At 38.7% G+C, this 19,279-nt stretch overlaps 1 protein-coding gene across 1 annotated transcript in view; it reads left to right on the top strand.

The window, feature by feature from the left end:
- Window positions 1-19,279, top strand: part of LOC129044592 (voltage-dependent R-type calcium channel subunit alpha-1E) — a 334,968-nt gene that overhangs the window by 225,184 nt on the left and 90,505 nt on the right. Inside the window, exon 8 of the mRNA XM_063648347.1 lies at window positions 19,150-19,265. Coding sequence (XP_063504417.1) covers window positions 19,150-19,265 — 116 coding nt within the window. The remainder of the gene's footprint in view (window positions 1-19,149; window positions 19,266-19,279) is intronic.

The following is a 19,279-nucleotide window of genomic DNA, read 5'->3' as shown; positions in this document are numbered from 1 at the left end:
GGAGGGGGCACAAACATTCAAATCATAGTATCTATAATACATTGTGAGTTAATTTTTGTGAAGGGTGTAAGGTCTGTGTCTGGATTCATTTTTGTTGTATGTAGCTATCCATTTGGTCCAGCACCATAGAGAAGAAAGTATCTCTATTCAATTGTATTACCTTTGCTCCTTTGTCAAAGATCAGCTGCCTATATTTATGTGGATCTTTTTCGGGGATCTTTATTCTCTTTCCTTGGTCTATTTGTTCCATTGGTCTATTTCATCAATACTACATCATCTTGATTGCTGTCGATTTATAATAAGCCTTGAAGTCAGGTTGTGTCAGTTCTTCAACTGTGTTCTTCTTTAATGTTGCGTTAACTATTCTGAGTCTTTTGTCTCTCCTTATAAACTTTAGAATCAATTTTTCAGTATCTATAAGGTTACTTGCTGGAATTTGGGTTAGAATTGCATTGAATCTATAGATCAAGTTGGGAAGAACTGACATCTTGACCATATTAAGTCTTCCTATTCATGAACATGAACTGTCTCACCATGTATTTAATTCTTGATTTTATTTATCAGAGTTTTGTAGTTTTCCTTATGTAGATCTTCTACATATTTGGTTAGATTCTTACTTATTTAATTGTTTAGGTACAAATGAAAATAACACTGTGTTTTTAATTTCTTTTTCTGCAAATAATTTTTTATTGTACTTTAAGTTCTGGGGTACATGTGCAAAACGCACAGGTTTGTTACATAGGTATACACCTGACATAGTGGTTTGCTGCACCCATCAACCCATCATCCACATTAGGTATTTCTCCTAATGCTATCCTTCCCCTAGCCCCCCACCTCCCAACAGGCCCCAGTGTGTGATGTTCCCCTCCCTGTGTCCATATGTTCTCATTGTTCAACTCCCACTTATGAGTGAGAACATGCAGTGTTTAGTTTTCTGTTCTTGTGTTAGTTTGCTGAGAATTATGGTTTCCATCTTCATCCATGTCCCTGCAAAGGGCATGAACTCATCCTTTTTTATGGCCACGTAGTATTCCATGATGTATATGTGCCACATTTTCTTTATCCAGTCTATCATTGATGGACATTTGAGTTGGTTCCAAGTCTTTGCTATTGTGAACAGTGCCACAATAAACATACATGTGCATGTGTCTTTATAGTAGAATGATTTATAATCCTTCGGGTATATACCCAGTAATGGGATTGCTGGGTAAAATGGTATTTCTGATTCTAGATCCTTAAGGAATAGCCACACGATCTTCCACGACAGTTGAACTAATTTACACTCCCACAAACCATGTAAAAGTGTCCCTATTTCTCCACATCCTCTCCAGCATCTGCTGTTTCCTGACATTTTAATGATTGCCATTCTAACTGGCATGAGATGGTATCTAATTGTGGTTTTGATTTGCATTTCTCTAATGTCCAGTGATGATGAGCTTTTTTTCATATGTTTGTTGGCTGCATAAATGTCTTCTTTTGAGAAGTGTCTGTTCATATCTTTTGGTCATTTTTTTATGGGTTTTTTTTTCTTGTAAATTTGTTTAAGTTCTTTGTAGATTCTGGATATTAGCCCTTTGTCAGATAGATAGATTGCCAAAGTTTTCTCCTATTCTGTAAGTTGCCTGTTTACTCTGATGATAGTTTCTTTTGCTGTGCATGAGCTCTTTAGTTTAATTAGATCACGTTTGTCAATTTTGGCTTTTGTTGCTATTGCTTTTGGTGTTTTAGTCATGAAGTCTTTGCTCATGCCTGTGTCCTGAATGGTATTGCCTAGGTTTTCTTATAGGGTTTTTATGGTTTGCGGTCTTACGTTTAAGTCTTTCATCCATCTTGAGTTAATTTTTGTATAAGGTGTAAGGAAGGGGTCCAATTTCAGTTTTCTGCATATGGCTAGCCAGTTTTCCCAACACCATTTGTTAAATAGGGAATCCTTTCCCTATTGCTTGTTTTTGTCAGATTTGTCAAAGATCAGATGGTTGTAGATGCCTGGCATTATTTCTGAGGCCTCTGTTCTGTTCCATTGGTCTATCTATCTGTTTTGGTACCAGTACCATGCTGTTTTGGTTACTGTAGCCTTATAGTATAGTTTGAAGTCAGGTAGCATGATGCCTCTAGCTTTGTTCTTTTTGCTTAGAATTGCCTTGGCTATAAGGGCTCTTTTTTGGTTCCATATGAAATTTAAAGTAGTTTTTTCTAATTCTGTGTAGAAAGTCAATGGTAGCTTGATGGGGATGGCAGTGAATCTGTAAATTATCTTGGGCAGTATGGCCATTTTCACGATACTGATTCTTCCTATCCAAGAGCATGGAATATTTTTTCATTTTTTTGTGTCCTCTCTTATTTCCTTGAGCAGTGGTTTGTAGTTCTCCTTGAAGAGGTCCTTCTCATCCCTGTAAGTTGTATTCCTAGGTATTTTATTATTTTTGTAGTAATTGTGAATGGAGGTCACTCATGATTTGGCTCTCTATTATTGGTGTATAGGAATGCTTGTGATTTTTGCACATTGATTTTGTATCCTGAGACTTTGTTCTAGTTTTTTTTATCAAGTATTTTGGATTTTCTACATAGATGACTTCTTTAAATTTCTTAGGCTTCTTTAAAGACTTTATCTTGGTGTTATGGAGTTTACTCTAATGGTGCTAGTTATGGGTTTCCTTTTAGCTATCCTGCTTTTATATGCATTGTGCTCACTGCATCTACGTATCTGAATATTTCATTCTTGTAAAATCAAGTATTATCTTTTCAAATGTTTCCTCTCATCATTTATCTCTTCTCATTTTATGAAACTCTGACTTGACTTATTTAAGATCTTCAACCTAACATTTCTATTAGCCTCACTTTCAGTTTTCTCATCTCTTTATTTCTATGCACTGCATTAAAAATATATATGTGTATATATATATATATTTATTTAGTTCTTTGATTTTATTTATCAGAGTTTTGTAGTTTTCCTTATGTAGATATTGTACATATTTGGTCAGATTTTTACTTATTTAATTTTTTTAGGTACTACATTTTACATACATTTTCTGTTCTGCTATCTGCTCTGTCCTGTAACCTATCTTTGAAATTTAAATTTTAAAGAAAAAACAACACAAATGATCAAAATCTGGAATGAAAAGGGGGGTATCACTGTAGATCCTACAGAAATCAGATAATTAAGGTTATATTATGAATAATGTTGTGCCAGTAAATTCAATAACTTAGATAAAATGGCAAGTTCCTTGCAAACCAAAATACCAAAACATTGCCAAAAAACCGTGTGATCATCTTAATAGATACAGAAAAAGCCTTTGATAAAATCCAACATTGCTTTATGATAAAAACCCTCAACAAACTAGACATCAAAGAAGCATACCTCAAAATAATAAGAGCCAGCTGTGACAAACTCACAGCCAACATCATACTGAATGGGCAAAAGCTGGAAGCATTCCTCTTAAGAACTGATACAAGACAAGGATGCCCACTCTCACCACTTCTATTGAACATACTACTGGAAGTCCTACCTGGAGTAATCAAGTAAGAGAAAGAAATGAAAGGTATTCAAATAGGAAAAGAAGTCAAACTATTTCTCTTTGCTAACAACAATTCTACATCTAGAAAACTCTAAAGACTTCATGAAAAGTTTCCTGGAACTGATAAATAACTTCAGTGAAGTTTCAGGATACAGAATCAATATAAAATTCAGTATCATTTCTATACATCAGTAGTGTTCAAACTGAGAGCCAAATCAAGAACACAATCCTATTTACAATGGCCACAAAAAATAAATACCTAGGAATACATCTGCAAAGGAGATGAAAAAGCTCTACCAACAAGAAAAACTACAAAACACTGCTGAAAGAAATCATAGATGACACAAAAAACTGGAAAAATATTTTATGCTCATGAATTGGAAGAGTCAGTATTGTTAAAATGGCCATACTGCCCAAAGCAACACTATTTCAATCAAACTACAAATGTCACTTTTCACAGAATTAGAAAAAACTATTCTAAAATTTATATGGAGCTAAAAAAGGGCCCAAATAGCCAAAGCAATCCTAAGCAGCAGGAACAAAGCCAGCGACATCACACTACCTGACTTCAAACTATACTACAGTAACCCAAACAGCATGGTATTGGCACAGAAACAGAAACATAGACCAATGAAACAGAATAGGGAACCCAGGCATAAGGCTGCAAATCTACAGCCATCTGATCTTCAACAAAGTTGACAGTTGACAGAATTAAGCAATGGGGAAAGGAATCCCATTCAATAAACAATGCTGGGATAGCTGGTTAGCTAGATGCAGAAAAATGAAACTGGACCCTTACCTCTCAATATATACAAACATTAAGATGAATTAAAAATTTGAATATAAGACCTCAAACTATGAGAATCCAAGAAGTACACCTAGGAAACACCATTTTGGACATCAGCCTTGAGAAAGATTTATGACTAAGTCCTCAAAAGCAATTGCAATGAGAAACAATTGACAAGTGGGACCTAATTAAACTAAAGAGCTCTGTATGGCAAAAGAAGTTATCAACAGAGTAAACAGACAACCTGCAGAATGAGAACGCAAAATATTTGCAAACTATGCATCCAACAAAGGTCTAATATCCAGAATCTCTAGGAACATAAACAATTCAACAAACAAAAAACAAGCCCATTAAAAAATGGGCAAAGGACATGAGCAAGCACTTTTTAAAAGATACGCAAGCAACCAACAAATGTGAAAAAAATGCTCAACATTGCTAATTATTGGAGAAATACAAATCAAAACCACAATGAGATACCATCTCACACCAGTCAGAATGGCTATTACTAAAGCAAAAAAAAAAAAAAAAAAAAAACAACAGATGCTAGCAAGGCTGCAGAGAGAAGGGAATGTGTATACTCTGTTGGTGGGAATGTAAATTAGTTCAGCCCCTGTGGAAAGCAGTTTGGAGATTTCTCAAAGAATTTAAAACAAAACTAGCATTCGACCCAGCAATCCCATTACTGGGTATATAATTCCAAAGAAAATAAATTGTTCTACCCAAATGACACATGCACTTATATGTTCATTGCAGCACTATTCACAACAGCAAAGACATGGAGTCAATCTAGATGCCCATCAATGGTGGAATGGATAAAGAAAATGTGGTACATATACACCATGGAATACTATATATCCATAAAAAGGAATGACATCATCTCCTTTGGATCAACATGAATGCAGCTGGAGGCCATTAACTTAAATGAATTAATGCAGGAACAGAAAACCAAATACCAAATATTCTCACTTATAAGTGGGGGACTCATGGACATAAAGATGGCAACAATAGACACTGGGTACTACTGGAGGTGGTAGAGGGTTGAAAAACTGTTGGGCACTATACTCACTACCTGGGCAACAGGATCATTCATATCCCACACTTCAGCATCACACAACATACTCATGTAACAAATCTGCACATGTACCCTCTGAATCTAAAATAAAAGTTGAAATTTAAAAAGTTACCAAAACTAAGAGAAGAAATTTAAAATCTAAATAAACACAGATCTGTTAAAGAAATTTAATTCATATTCTAAAACTTCCCACAAAGAAAACTGTAGGCCACATTGTTTTACCAGTCAATTCTACCAAACATTAAGGAAGAAATAATGCTGATCCTTCACAAACCCCTTTAGGATATGAGGCAGGGGGAAAAACACTTCTCAATTCATTTGATGTGATCAGCATAACCCCATTACTTAAACCTGACAAATATATAATGAGAAAAGAACAATGTCCATTATGAATGTAAATGCAAATTTCCTTGAAAATATTATTAAATCCGGCAAAATATAAAGGATAATATGTCATTACCATGTGATGTTTAATTCATGAATGCAAGGTTGATTTAGCATTTGAAAATCAGTCAAGTTAATATACTACATTAGCAGTTAAAGAGGGAGAAAGCATACAGCACCTTAAAACGTGCAAAAATAACTTAAAATTACTAGTCCTTTATAATAAAGACTTGCAGTAAATTAATAATAGAAAGGAACTTTCTCAGTCTGATAAAATGGCATTGCTATTGTTTGAATGTGTTTTCCAAAGTTTATGTGTTATAATCCCCAGTGCAACAGAGTTGAGAGGTGGGACCCTTAAGAGGTGATTAGGTCATGACAGCTCTGCCCTCGTGAATGGATTAATGCCATTATTGTGGGAGTGAGTTCTTTGTTAAAAGGATGAATTCATCCCACTTTCCCATGCTCTGTTGCATAGGCTTTGCCATTGCACCCTTCTGCCATGAGAGGATGCAAAAAGAAGGCCCTTGCAAGATACAACCCATTGATCTTGGACTTCTCAGCCACCAGAACCATGAGCCATGTAAATTTTGGTTTATTGTAAATTACCTAGTCTCAAGTATTCTGTTATAGTGGCACAAAATAGCTTAGGACAGGCATCTATAAAAAACCTACAGTCAGCATCATACTTAATGAAATATTAATCCCTCTTCCCTGTAATCTGGAAACGGGCAAGGACTTTCACTTTCACCACTTGTCTTTAACGTTGTTATGTAAATCTGAGCCATATTAATAAGGAAAGGAAAGAAAATAAAGGGTACATAAATTGGAAAGGAAAAAATAAAAACCAATTTTTTCACAGATAACATGATTATGTATTTTGAAAATCTAACAGTAGACTCTAAACTACAAGAGCTAATTAAGTGAATTCAGCCAGGTCACAGGATACAAGGTCAACATACAAAAATTAATTGGGTTATATATGCTTGCAATGACCAAGTTAAATTTAAATTTAAATTAACTAAAAATGGATGTTAAATATTTAAGGAATAACAAAAAAATCAAATATCTAGAAATAAATCTGACAAAAGATATCAAGACCTTTCTACTGAAAACTACAGAACATTGCTGAAGTAAATTAGTCTTGAAAAATGGAAAGACATGGTATCTTTATGGATCGAAAAACTTATTATTATTAAGATATCCATTATCTCTAAATCAATATGGAGATTAAATAAAATCCCTATCAAAATTCTAGCAGGTTAATTTGAAGAACTAGACAGATGATTCAAAACTTGATATGGAAAGGCAAAGGCTTTAGAGAGCCCAGAACAATTCTAAAAAGAGAACAAAATTGTAGGACTTACACTACTTGATTTTAAGATCCACTGTAAAGCTACTGTAATCAAGACAATATGGTATCACTGTCAACAGACAAATAAACCACTGGAACAGATTAGAGCGCCCCTCATGTATTTTGGTGGTTGATTTGTGATAAAGATGCAAGATCAATTTAGAGGGGGAAAGGAAAATCTTTTAATAAATTTTGCTATATCCACTGTATATTCATATAAAAAAGTGAATCTACAGCTGGGTGTGGTGGCTCATGCCTGTAATCCCAGCACTTTGGGAGGCTGAGGTGGGCGAATCACTTGAGGTCAGGAGTTCGAGACCAGCCAACATGGCGAAACCCCATCTCTACAAAAAATACAAAAATAACCCAGGTGTGGTGGTGTGTGCCTCTAGTCCCAGATACTTGGGAGGCTGAGACATGACAATTGCTTGAATCCAGGAGGTGGAGGTTGCAGTAAGTTGAGATTGCGCCACTGCACTCCTGCTTGGGCATCAGAGCAAGATCCTGTCTCTAATAAATAAATTAATAAATAAGAATCTAGACCTTTATCTCTCTGTGTAGATTAAAATTAATTTGAGAATATCTTTGTGAATTCAGGCTAGACAAATGTTTCTTGGACAGAATACAATATAAAAAATATAAACAATAAAATCAAAACAATTGATAAGTTGGGCTTTGTCAAAATAAACAATTTCTGTTTATCAAAAGATGCCATTAAGAAAATGAATATAAACAAGACACAGACTAGGAGACAATATTTACATAACATATATCTTTTTTTTTTGACCTTGGAGATTTCCATCACTTTTTTGTAAGCTTAGGAATGCATTAATTATCATGCTTGTCAATCTAGTACCTGGGTGTTTTGTGTAAAAGGTATTTCAGAACACTGGTGTTTTATTCTGCCAGAGTAGAAGTCAGTTCTTTGACTTTTCAGATTCTCTGAAAATATAACATTTTTCTGAGCAGCATTAGGTAGAAATATACTGTAGTATCATAGTGATTACCTTATTTCACACAAACAGAATTATATAACCAAATTCTCTATAGTTACCCCTTCAGAAGTAAAGCCTATACTTACTAGTTTCCCAGGGAGGAGTCATTATTGCAAAGGAGTAGATTAAACCTGTGGGGAAAAAATGTTGGCCTGGTGTATCTTTTTAGGCATCAGCCTTCCTGTAAGTGGAGCTGTGGCCAGGTGTATGTATACACATGTGTATGCATGTACATTTTCATGACTGCAGATGTAGACACGTGTATGCACAGATAATGTTTGCAGATAAGATGTATTTTCAGATAAGAATGGAGTAATATTTTAACTTGGGTTCATTGTAATGTTTGGATATAAGATATCTAAAAAAAAGATCAGTGTTTATTGGTAGAGCATGATTACTTGCAAAAGAATTTGACTATTTTATTTATGCTAGTGACAACCAGTGTTTTTCATAGGAATCCATTTCTAGTAATTACTGTTTGATAATATAAGGGTAATGTGAATTTCCTGCTTCCTGCACATAATGAGAATGTGAATTTAATGCCTTCTTTATAGCCTCGTTTCTCCACTCCATAGAGCAGGATAAGGAAGAGATACTCTGTAGTGGAGTTCAGGGGCTTTTCTGACCTCAGGTCCTATCCTTTCATCTGAGTACGTCCTCAGAGACAAGAGGCAGAAGAGAATACAGAAGGGGAAAAATAGGATGAAAAAGAATAACAAAAGCAGGGGAGGAAACACATAGGAAGAAAGAAGAGGAAGATACACTGAAAAGCTGTGGTGAAATGTTGCTGATGTAATCCTAAGGGCCTCAGGTGGCACAGGTCCCCTGGCTTCTATTCGCCTCTCTAGATCTATTTGTGGTCAGAAGAACCAGTACTTAGATGTATGACCTTGAACAGGTTCTTAAACATCCTTTGGCTTCATTTAAAAAGTGAGCTAGCATCATGTATTTTGTGGTTTTGTGAAAATTAAAGCAGATAGTGCTTACAAACTTCAGCAGAGCGTCTGGTACATCATAAACACAAAATAAGTGGTCATTAGTATGATGATCTCGGTACCACATCTTCCAGCTGCAAAGAAATGGTTTTGCTCCAGACAGTGCTTTTCAAACTATCCGTGTTGAAGAATTGCTTCTAAACATTACCAGTCTACTGTGTGTTTATACTTTTGTAAAATGAATTTGTTTATAAAATGAATTATCTGAAAACTGAAATGAAAAATATAAACAGATATAAAATACAGCCATCAATTTTTATTCTTATATTTGGTAGACATCAAATATCTGTAAAATTATTGTAGAAGTTACTAGTGCTTTTAATTTCTGAATTTATCTTATGGACTGGAAATAGTTTGCAGATAGGCATTGGTCCATGGTTCACACTTTGACCGATACTTCATACACTGCTCTGTGAAGAGCAGATCTACTGTTGCCTATAAATACATAAGGGTGGACTTTGCTAAGGCAAGGGACTTAGGAGTATTTAGAAGTCTATGCTGGGGTGGGGGTTATGGTCCAAGCTGGAAGCTTCCACCCTCATGCATGTCTCTGATGGCTCCAAACTCTGGAGAGTCTGCTTTGAAGGAAATCTTCACATAAAAGGTCCTATGTAAAAATGTCTTCTCCTGAAGGTGGTAGAGTTATTTAGAATCTATGAGGTGAACAGCTAGAGTTCAGAAGTTGTCTAACAGTTTACACATGTTCAGTAACATAGACTTTATCAAAAGATGCACTCTTCTCCTCTCTAAACCTCACCAGTATTCCTTCCCTTCCAGTGTTGATTTGTATTATCCTTGATGCAAATGTCTGATTTGAGTTAATATTTCAAGGTCACAAAGTAATAAGAGTTGTCAGCTGACAGTGCTTTGTACTTTAAGAGAGCAGCTCCTTAGAAATTTCAGAGTCCACTCTTATCTATTGAAGATCTACCATACTAGGCGCCATGACTGGTGCCTTGGTTCACATGGGCTTGCTGATGCAGCAGCTCAGTGAAGTTGCAGTTTTTATCAATGCCATTTATTAGGAAATTGAACTTCAGAAAGCTTCAATAACTTGCCTGTGGTCTGATTCAAAGGTAGGTGTAATGAGTCCAAATACAGTTTTTATTTTTTACAATACCACAGGTTTAATCATCTTTCATGGCATTTTGTCACTGTCATTGTATATGTATTGTTACAAAACCTCATGGAAAAGTGCATAGCCTACCACAGTCCTAGGCACTGGTGTCCATGACAGGCCAGCCATCTAGTAAGAAAATGCCTTTGCTTGTATGTCACCAGCTTTTGTTTCATTTATCTCTAATAGATAAGGATATTTTCAATAAGGTAATAATTAATTGCATTTTAATGAAGAACTTAGGTTAACTGTAAGACAGGCTAAAGAAGTTGGTGATTTATTAAATATCCTCGATTTAAGAAAGACTTCTAAGTAAGGGATGATAACAGTCAACTTAAATGATACTGAGACTACAGAGGGACGAAGTCTCAATTGCAGCGGAAAATATTTAAGCTGAATATAGTGAAAAATTTCCTGCCATGATGTTGCTTTACAGCTTTGGAATGGTCTTGAAAGTTCATATAGAGTGTCAAAGAATAGGTGTACAGCTTGTTTTCAGAAGGTCCTGGTTGAGAATTCTTAGATTGACTACATTACCAGTAGATATGATCTGAAGTGGTTGTGACTCATAGATGTAACCTCCAGAAGAAAGAATATGTACTTCTGAATGTTCTGATGCCTTTATCCATTCATGCAACAAATATTGCTTGAATTCCTTCTAGGCACCAGGCATTGTTCTGAGGATATGATGGTGAACATGGCAGAAGAGATCCTTTTCTTGTGTAGCTTATATTCTTGAGCAAAGACAAAAAACCAAATAGCCGAACAAGGTAGCTTTTAGGGACAGATGTTATTAATGAAATAAACAGGTTAATGTGGTAGAGTGCAGCAGGTAATGGGGCCATTAATTTTAATTTTGTGATCAGGAAAGTTCCCCCATCCCATGCCTGTAGTCAGGAAGAGAGACAGAGCAGATCTATGGAGGGTCTCATAGGCCACAATAAAGGGTTTGTATTTTAACAATGAGAAGCCAGAAGAAAGTCTTAAACAGAAGGATAGCATGATGTATTTTGAATTCACAAGTCACCCTGTTTTCCTGCTATGAAGGAAATAGGGGGATTGGGACAAAGATGGAAATGTGAAGTCAGTAAGGGAGGCTACTGCGCTATTGCAGCCAACTGAAGGCAAGAAGCATCCAGGAAGGAGACAGCAGTAGCCCGGACTAGGGTGACAGCAGTGGATTTGGAGAAAAGGGGTAAGACTGCCAGGAATTGCTTATGGATTGGGCTGAGGTTGGGATGAGAAAGGAAGAATGGAAAATGACCCCTAACTTGGGTGGTTTTATTTACTGAGGTGGGAGAGAATAGAGGAGGAGCAGTTTGGGGAGAAATCACTTGACCATGTTACATCTGAGATGCCTATTTGACATCCAAGTAGCTGATGCCAAGTTGACAGTTATATAACTGGGTTTCAAGCTCAGTGGTGAATTTGGGCTGGAGGCAAAAATTCGGTAGCTTTCAGCATAGAGATGATGTTGGAAGTCTCCATGGGCCTGTGCAACGTCACCTGGAGGGAGAATGTTTTAGAAGAGAGGACTTATGTCTGGGCCCTGGGGCACTCCAATGTCTAGAGGAGGAGTGAAGGAGATTGAGAAGAATCAAACAAAAGAGTGGGTGTCATGGAAGCCCAAGAGAAGAGGCCTCTCCTGGAAGGATAAGCTGAAGTCTAAAGATCCACTGAGCCCCAAACCCCTGTTGAGTCCACAGACCCTGGACCCACACAGCTTCAGGACTGACCTGGAATTGAGCTAACCTCAGTTGTTTTAGGTCAAGGCACAGGGTATGTGCCCCCTCCACTCCATTCTCTCCTGTTGTTCCCAAATCTGAGCTGCTTCTTGTCTGGTGGCTGCCTGTAGCGTGTGATGCACTTATTCATGATGTAAACAGTTGCCAGACAGCCTGTCTGTGCTGGGATTTCAGGCATAACCATGAACAAGAGCAATCTACACAGTTTCTGCCCTCGCAGAGCTTACAGCATCATAGGTTCACCAACGAGAAATGAGACAATTCCAAGAAATGGAAATAGTTGAGGTACAGCTGCTTCTAGTACAGACTGTGTGATATGGATAAGTAAAGTTGCTGTTCTAAGCCTGGATTTTCCTGCCTGAAAAATAGAACTAAGTCTGAGAGACTTTCTAAGATACCCTGAAGATGTGAATTAATGACTGTGTGAATCAAAACTCCTATACATCCCATCCCATTTTAATTGCATCCCTGGAAAGGACAGCAAGTGGAAAGGCCAGGCTAGTCCTTCTGTGTATTGAGTCACATTTGGTGCGTTAGCCCACACCGAGCCTCTAAACTTCCTTTTGCTCACTTCGAGTCTCTCCTCAGGAGCTCCCCCTGGTCCATTTTCCCTCATATTTTGGCTCTTCTTTCCCATCTCCACCATCCCATTTCTGTCAGCTTTGGGCCTTCTCCTTGGTTCCACTTGACCATCCCAAAGCATATAAAAGGACTTGTTTTAACAAGGAAGAACCTTTTGGTGATGAACCATGACATTTTGCCTTCCTGAGAGGAATCCTTGATGTTTAAATTATCTAGGGATGTTGAACAAAGGATTGTGGGAAATGCAAAACTTTTTACAAGGGGGAAAAATGCCCACACAGGGCGAAGTGTACAAAGCTTCAGCCTGGTAATAAACTCACAGCTTCTTCCTTGAACACAGCTGCACCTCTCCTCAGACACCTCCAAAGCTTTTGGGGAGGGAGCTGGTTGCTGTGCCTTCTCAGAGGGGTGTGAAATGTGTCTCTGAAAAGAACACAGCCATTTATTCTCTGTTAGGATGCTTCTTTCAGACTGTAATTAGAGTGCTGTGGGGGGTGTAGATGGAGGAGAAAGAAGAATATGAAATGCTCTTACTTCCCTGTGGCTCATTCTTCCTGCACCATGGGGCTTTGAACCCACTGAAATATTGTGACTGAAACATACACTATTATATGCAGAGACAGAGAGAAAGCAACATGTACACCTCTGAGTTCATGCCTTGATAGTATCTGTGTGCCACAATGAGGTGGTGCAGACTGGTGGAGAATTAAACAGAGTAGATCTGAATTCTGCTGTGTAACTCTTTGTCTTTCAACACTCCTGAAAGCCTGTATTTTTCCAAACTGCAAAACAGAGATGAAAGTGTGGTCTCCTAGTCCTTTTCTTAAAAGGTTTTAAGGGCCACCATGTGAGAACTCATAACTTTTCAATATTCATAGTACATGCTATTCTGTGATCATCCCACTTATGGGAGGGATTCGTGAAGCAGTTATAAAGAAATAGTGTAGCATCCAAGAATATTTGTGGGTTTTTTGGTTTTGTTTTAAACTTTATTTGCAGCAATATCAACAACAATTTATTGGTGATGTTTTACTGAATAATCAGTTAACATCTTTCTAGCATGTGCCAGCAGAGGGGAAGGAGGGTGGCAGAGAAAGAGCATCTGGGATGGTTCTGTTTCATTCACAGCAGATAATCCTTGAAGCAGCTGGCACATATTGTGTGGATGACAGAGAATTTGGTGCTATTGAGCTTAATGATCTTTAATATAAACGTGTCAGGATATCCAGCTGACTTATATACACAGCTGAATTCCTGATCCTCCCTCTTCCCAAACCTGCTCCATTATCTTTTCCATCCCGGTTCATTTAACTCCATTCTTCTGGTTGCTGTAGCTTAAAACTTTGGGGTCATCTTGGATGCATGTCTCTCACACTCCTCGTCCACCAGCCAGCAAGACCTCCTAGCTGTGTCTTCACAGTCTATCCAGAGCCCCACTGTTTCTCATGAGCTATACTCTAGCACTCTGGCCAAGGCCACCATCAACTGGATATAACCTGGAAGATCTCCCTGCTTCCACCCTTAATCCCCTTCAGTCTCTTCTCAACAGGACAACCAGAGACATTCTTTGCAAACTTAATTTGTGGGACTCCTCTGCTGCAACCCACCAATGGTTTCCCAATCACACCAAGTAAAACTCAAATCTTTATAGGGTCTCTATGGCCCTACGTGATGGCCCTCTACTTCCCCACTGCCTGCTACCACTTTGACCTTGTTTCCATGTATTCAGTCCACTCTAGTCACATTGGCCCTTTTCTGTTCTTCAAAAGCTCCTGCACGATGCTTCTGCCCCACAGCTTTGCCCTGGTCATCACCTCTGCCTGGAATCCTCCTCCCCAGATGTCTGCATGGCTCGCCTCCTCACATCTCTCATATCATTCCTCAAGTCGCCTCAGTGAGGCCCTCCCTGGCCACTCAACCAAACATTCCAGCTCCCCGACACCCAATACTTACTATACTTCTCTGCTTTATTTTTCCCTGAGGAATTATCAGTTTATAACATTCTGTTTATTGTGCTTATTTATCTTGTTTACAGTTTTTCTCCTGCAGTATAATGTAAGCTCTGTTGAGGACAAAGATTTGCTTCCTTTTTTGAGAAGGGGGTCTTATTCTCTGGCCCAGGCTGGTCTTGAACTCTTGGCCTCAAGCCATCCTCCTTCCTCTGCCTCTCAAGTGTCTGAGATTACAGGTGCATACCAGCATGCCCAATTATACTTGCTGCTATATCCTCATATTCTAAAACAGTACTTACCGTGTAGTAGGCACTCAATAAATTGTATTTTGAAGGTGGAATGAATATATAAAATAAAGGCCTTGATAATAGGTTATCTGTATTATGATACATTCTCAGAAATGTCAGTAATATAACAGCTACTTGGAGCACCTACTATACCTTGCACTTTCTATCATTTAATCCTCACAACAACCTTTTGAGATAGGTATGATCATTATTCCTAATTTTATGAATGAGGAAACTAAGATTTAGTTTAAGAACTTGCCCCAGATCACACCACGGTGGAGCTAGGATTCAAACCCAGGTCTGTACAACTTCAGAGCTTTTAATCATTATACTTTAACATTCTGGATTCCACCAACTTCAAGGTTAAAAACTGAAACAGGAAACATATTCCATTTCCTTCATTATCTCCCTTACATTAATTGTCATGCTTTTCTTCCCCTGTGTCTACTCAAACAAATAAATGAGATCTCAATATTGAGAAGAGAAAGAAAAAAGACCAGTCATTCCCTGAGCTCCTAAAAGGATAATCTTCTTTGAGTTCTCATAACTGAAATGTCATGAAGCTGTGGAATAGCACTGGCTTTGGAACTTGATGCACCAGGTCTGCCGCCACCACCCTAATCCTTGGAAATGGCAAGTCATCTGACCTCTCTCTATGCCTTAGTTTCCCTGCTTATGGAAAGCCGGTCTTGGACAGGTGATCTGTCAGGTTCCCATCGCCTGATATCCTGGTCTGTGAGACTCCTGGTCTGTCTTCCATTGCCGTGGACATAAGGTGGTAGAGTAGGAGTGGGATATAGCACTTCATGTAATGCCATTTATTTGCCTTAACCACTTTAGGGAAGGATTTCTGCTCATAGGAGGAGCTTTCTGAAAGCTCCAGATTCTAAGGAAGAATGACCCCATATGATGTCGTTGAGCATCTGCATCACCCATCCTGCTTATTAGAGTCAATAATGGATAGGATTTAGAGGGCTAGCTTCTGTTTTTGCCTTTATTGACAACCTAAGTCTTCTTAAATCCTTTCTGGAACAAGCCAAGGGATAAAGCATAAATAACTTTAATACTGCTGAACTCTATGACCTTCAGTAAGGTGTTTACCTTCTCTGGGGCTGTGTTTGCTTCTCTGAAAAATGGGAGAAATGGTTCCCCAGGCTCGTAAGAACACTGAAAATATAGAAACATTGGAGAGGCTCACCCCAGCCCCAACCCATTTTCCAATGGCACTGAAATGAAACCACTCCTAACACAGAATTGCCAATCTTGCTTCCAATTTCTCTGTTAGTTTCAGAACATTTAGGGTTGAAGAGGTTTTTCTTGATGTCTAACCCAAATTCCCCCTTCCTAAAGCAAAGACTTTACAGGAACCTTGGCAAGGTTTCCCTATGGGTAGCAAAGCTCTCTGAAACATGAACTCTGAAGATTAATAGGAATATGACCATGTGGCCATTTGTGTGCTTGGCAGTGTGTGTACATATGCTGCTTGTGCCAGGATGAGCGTGTGTATCCATGCCAATATGTGTGATGAAGCATGCAAGTGTGTACAGGAGTGTGGATAAACAGATCTTTGAGTCACACAGGCCAGCCCATCCTGGCACTTTGTCTTCCTTTTGGTTGTCATGACAGCAGTGAGGGGCTGTGCATCAGTAAACAAAGCTCCCTGCATGGAGCCGGGAGGAGAGGTCTGGAGCGAGAGGCTAAAACATGAGTCAAGCAGTCCTCCAACTGAGGCTTTTTTACCCCAGCCGACCTACCAGAACATCTTCATCACTAGACAAGCATCGAGATACCAGTCCAGGTGCCCTGTGACTGACTCTGGGGTCACATAACATGGGCAGACATTTCAGGCTGGAGCTAGGCTTTCATCAACCTCACTTCTAATCCCTAAGAGTTAGCAACAGCATAATCAAGTCTATAAATGTGAATGACTGAAGACCCTCCTAGTATCAGCCTATGGGCTAAAACCAGTTACTTCATTAAGGCAGAAATTAGCCACTTTGTGATTTGTCTGTAGCAATGGCTCCTTATAGGTTCATACATTCATAAAATACTAATTTTAATAATAACCTAAAATGATTTCAAAGAAGCCTTTGTCTTCTCTCTCCTCATCCCTCCAGGCACACATGATAAATGTTTTGGGCATTCTACCTTGTATGAGATTATGTAATTCTTCCACTTCATCTTATTGATTAATTATATAGAATTAGCTGTGTACGAATAGTTGAGTTTTACAATTTATATTTCTCATGTAAACTGCTGCAGAAAAAAAGCAGTCACAAATACAAATGTAGTAACCAGGATAAAAGAAGAAAACTGTGTTCAACCATGCAGTGCAAAGAGATCCACCTTGTTCTTAGTTTCCATGACTGAAATTTAGAAACCCAAACCTTGCATACATATGTAGCATCTAGAGTAGAGGCTCATCCATGCTTGACTCCAATTCACCTTACTTCCCTGTATGCAAGAGCCGTATGTGAGGGGACCTACAGATTATCCTCCCTCAGAGGAGCCAGGTTTGGGGCTGGAGGAGCAACCTAAAATTAAGGAATACAGAATTGGGTAAGGAGAAGTATCTGGAATGAAACACAACTTGGATTTGTGTCACTGTACAATCTCTTATGGGAATCTAGTCAGGACTCTCAGAGTCAACCAGATCTATCCCTGCCTCTGGTTATGAGCCTAGGGTTTATATGGGTCCTAATGTCAACTCTGACTGATGAGGAAATTGAGACAGCAAGGTGACTGTCCAGTTTGTAAGCAGCAGAGGATACCTAGATCCCCAGCTCTGAAAATAGAATGGTGGTGTTTCTGCTGCATCACATGGGGATTTATTTTTGTTCCCCTTGTTTGGAATTCTGAAATCTAGATGCATCCCTTCTTGATTTCTGTTGCATCTCTTGGTGTAGAAACCCTGGATAGAACAAAGGAAAAGGAGCCAATTACCTATCCTCTTACCTTAGGCCACAGGCTGTTGCCAAGGGTCCTTAGAGAATATGAACACTCTTCTTCTATAGGCCAGATTCCCCCTTTTACATTTCTATGCCTTGCTCCAAGGGAACTGGATAAATTAAGATATTCATAGTGCCCTGCTTTGAGCTGCCTTTCAGTGGGGGAATTCAGCAGTCATCTGGTAAACTAAATAATGGTAATATGCATAATCATCTGAATAACCCCAGGATCCTCTGTGAGGAGGACAGGGTACTCAGATCCTCAGAGGAGAGAGGGACCAGTTAAAGGAGTATGCTTTGTTTCCCAGGTCTGGCCACATATATACTCATGAGCCTGATGGACATGTTAAATCTAAGGTTTATGAAGCTGAATCTTATTTGCTCCTGTTCTCTCCAGAATGCAATATGTGTATGAATAAATGGACACAAAATCAAGCAGTATATCACTAGCTTGACTAACGCTATGAATTTTATTCTAGGTCTTTAATAACCCAACACAGAGCAATGGATTTTTATGCTACTGTCTCAATGAAAAGGATACTACCTTAAAGAAAAACAAAAACCCGTCTGTTTTTATATCCTTATTTTCCTCAACCTTGGGCTGAAATGAAATCCCTCTTGTAGATTTTAAATGTTGACTTCTAGATAGCAGGGAAGACAGCTAAGGCATTGTGGAAACAGCACATAACCTGGAAGAAGACATTAGTTTGAATTTTGTCTCTGCCTCTTGCTAATTGGATTATCTTGGGCAAGTAATCATTTTAGCCTTTGAAGTCATCAGGCTCATTGATCTTCAGTGGCAGCTTTTATTGAGCACCAGAGTACAGGACAGCAGAGGCAACACAGCATTGTGGTTAGAGTTCAAATCCCAGCAAGGTATTTCACCTCAATAAACCTTGGCTTCCCCATCTGTTAAATGGAAATTTTAATAGTATTAATACTTCATAGGATGGTTGTGAGGATGAAATGAGTTAATTGGTGTAAAAACCTTGATACAGGGCCAACACATCGTAATTGGTCAATATACGTTAATCACTATTGTTATCAAAAGGAGAAAGAGTAGCTGTGCCCTTCAGAGGGTTAAGGGTTTTCGTTGTAGCCAAAGAGGTGGAACATGGCATTTTGAAACCTAGTTTCTCACACGGCTAAGAACATACCTTTCAAAAGAGAGCAAGCAATCAGTTGGTCCTGACTGGAATGCAGCTAGTCTGGGAAGGCTTCCTTTGTGAGGCTGAATGAGGTGTGTTTCTGTGTAACATTGTAAGGAGGTCATATTTGCAGCCTGGGTCAGGAGAAGGAGTACATGGGCTTAATAGAGGTACTTGCCCAGATGCTCTCTCTCTGTTGCTTGATTCACCCTTTCCCTTAGTCATGGCCCTATCCAAACCCAGTGAATCTTATCCTTCTTGTCCACAGGGAATTTGCCAAAGAGAGAGAGAGAGTGGAGAACCGAAGGGCTTTCATGAAGCTGCGGCGCCAGCAGCAGATTGAGCGTGAGCTGAATGGCTACCGTGCCTGGATAGACAAAGCAGGTAGGCCTGGGGGG

Source organism: Pongo pygmaeus, chromosome 1, assembly GCF_028885625.2.
Source record: "Pongo pygmaeus isolate AG05252 chromosome 1, NHGRI_mPonPyg2-v2.0_pri, whole genome shotgun sequence".
NCBI lineage: Eukaryota > Metazoa > Chordata > Mammalia > Primates > Hominidae > Pongo > Pongo pygmaeus.
Note: the sequence above shows the minus strand (reverse complement) of the source record. Positions and strands in the feature narration are given on the sequence as shown.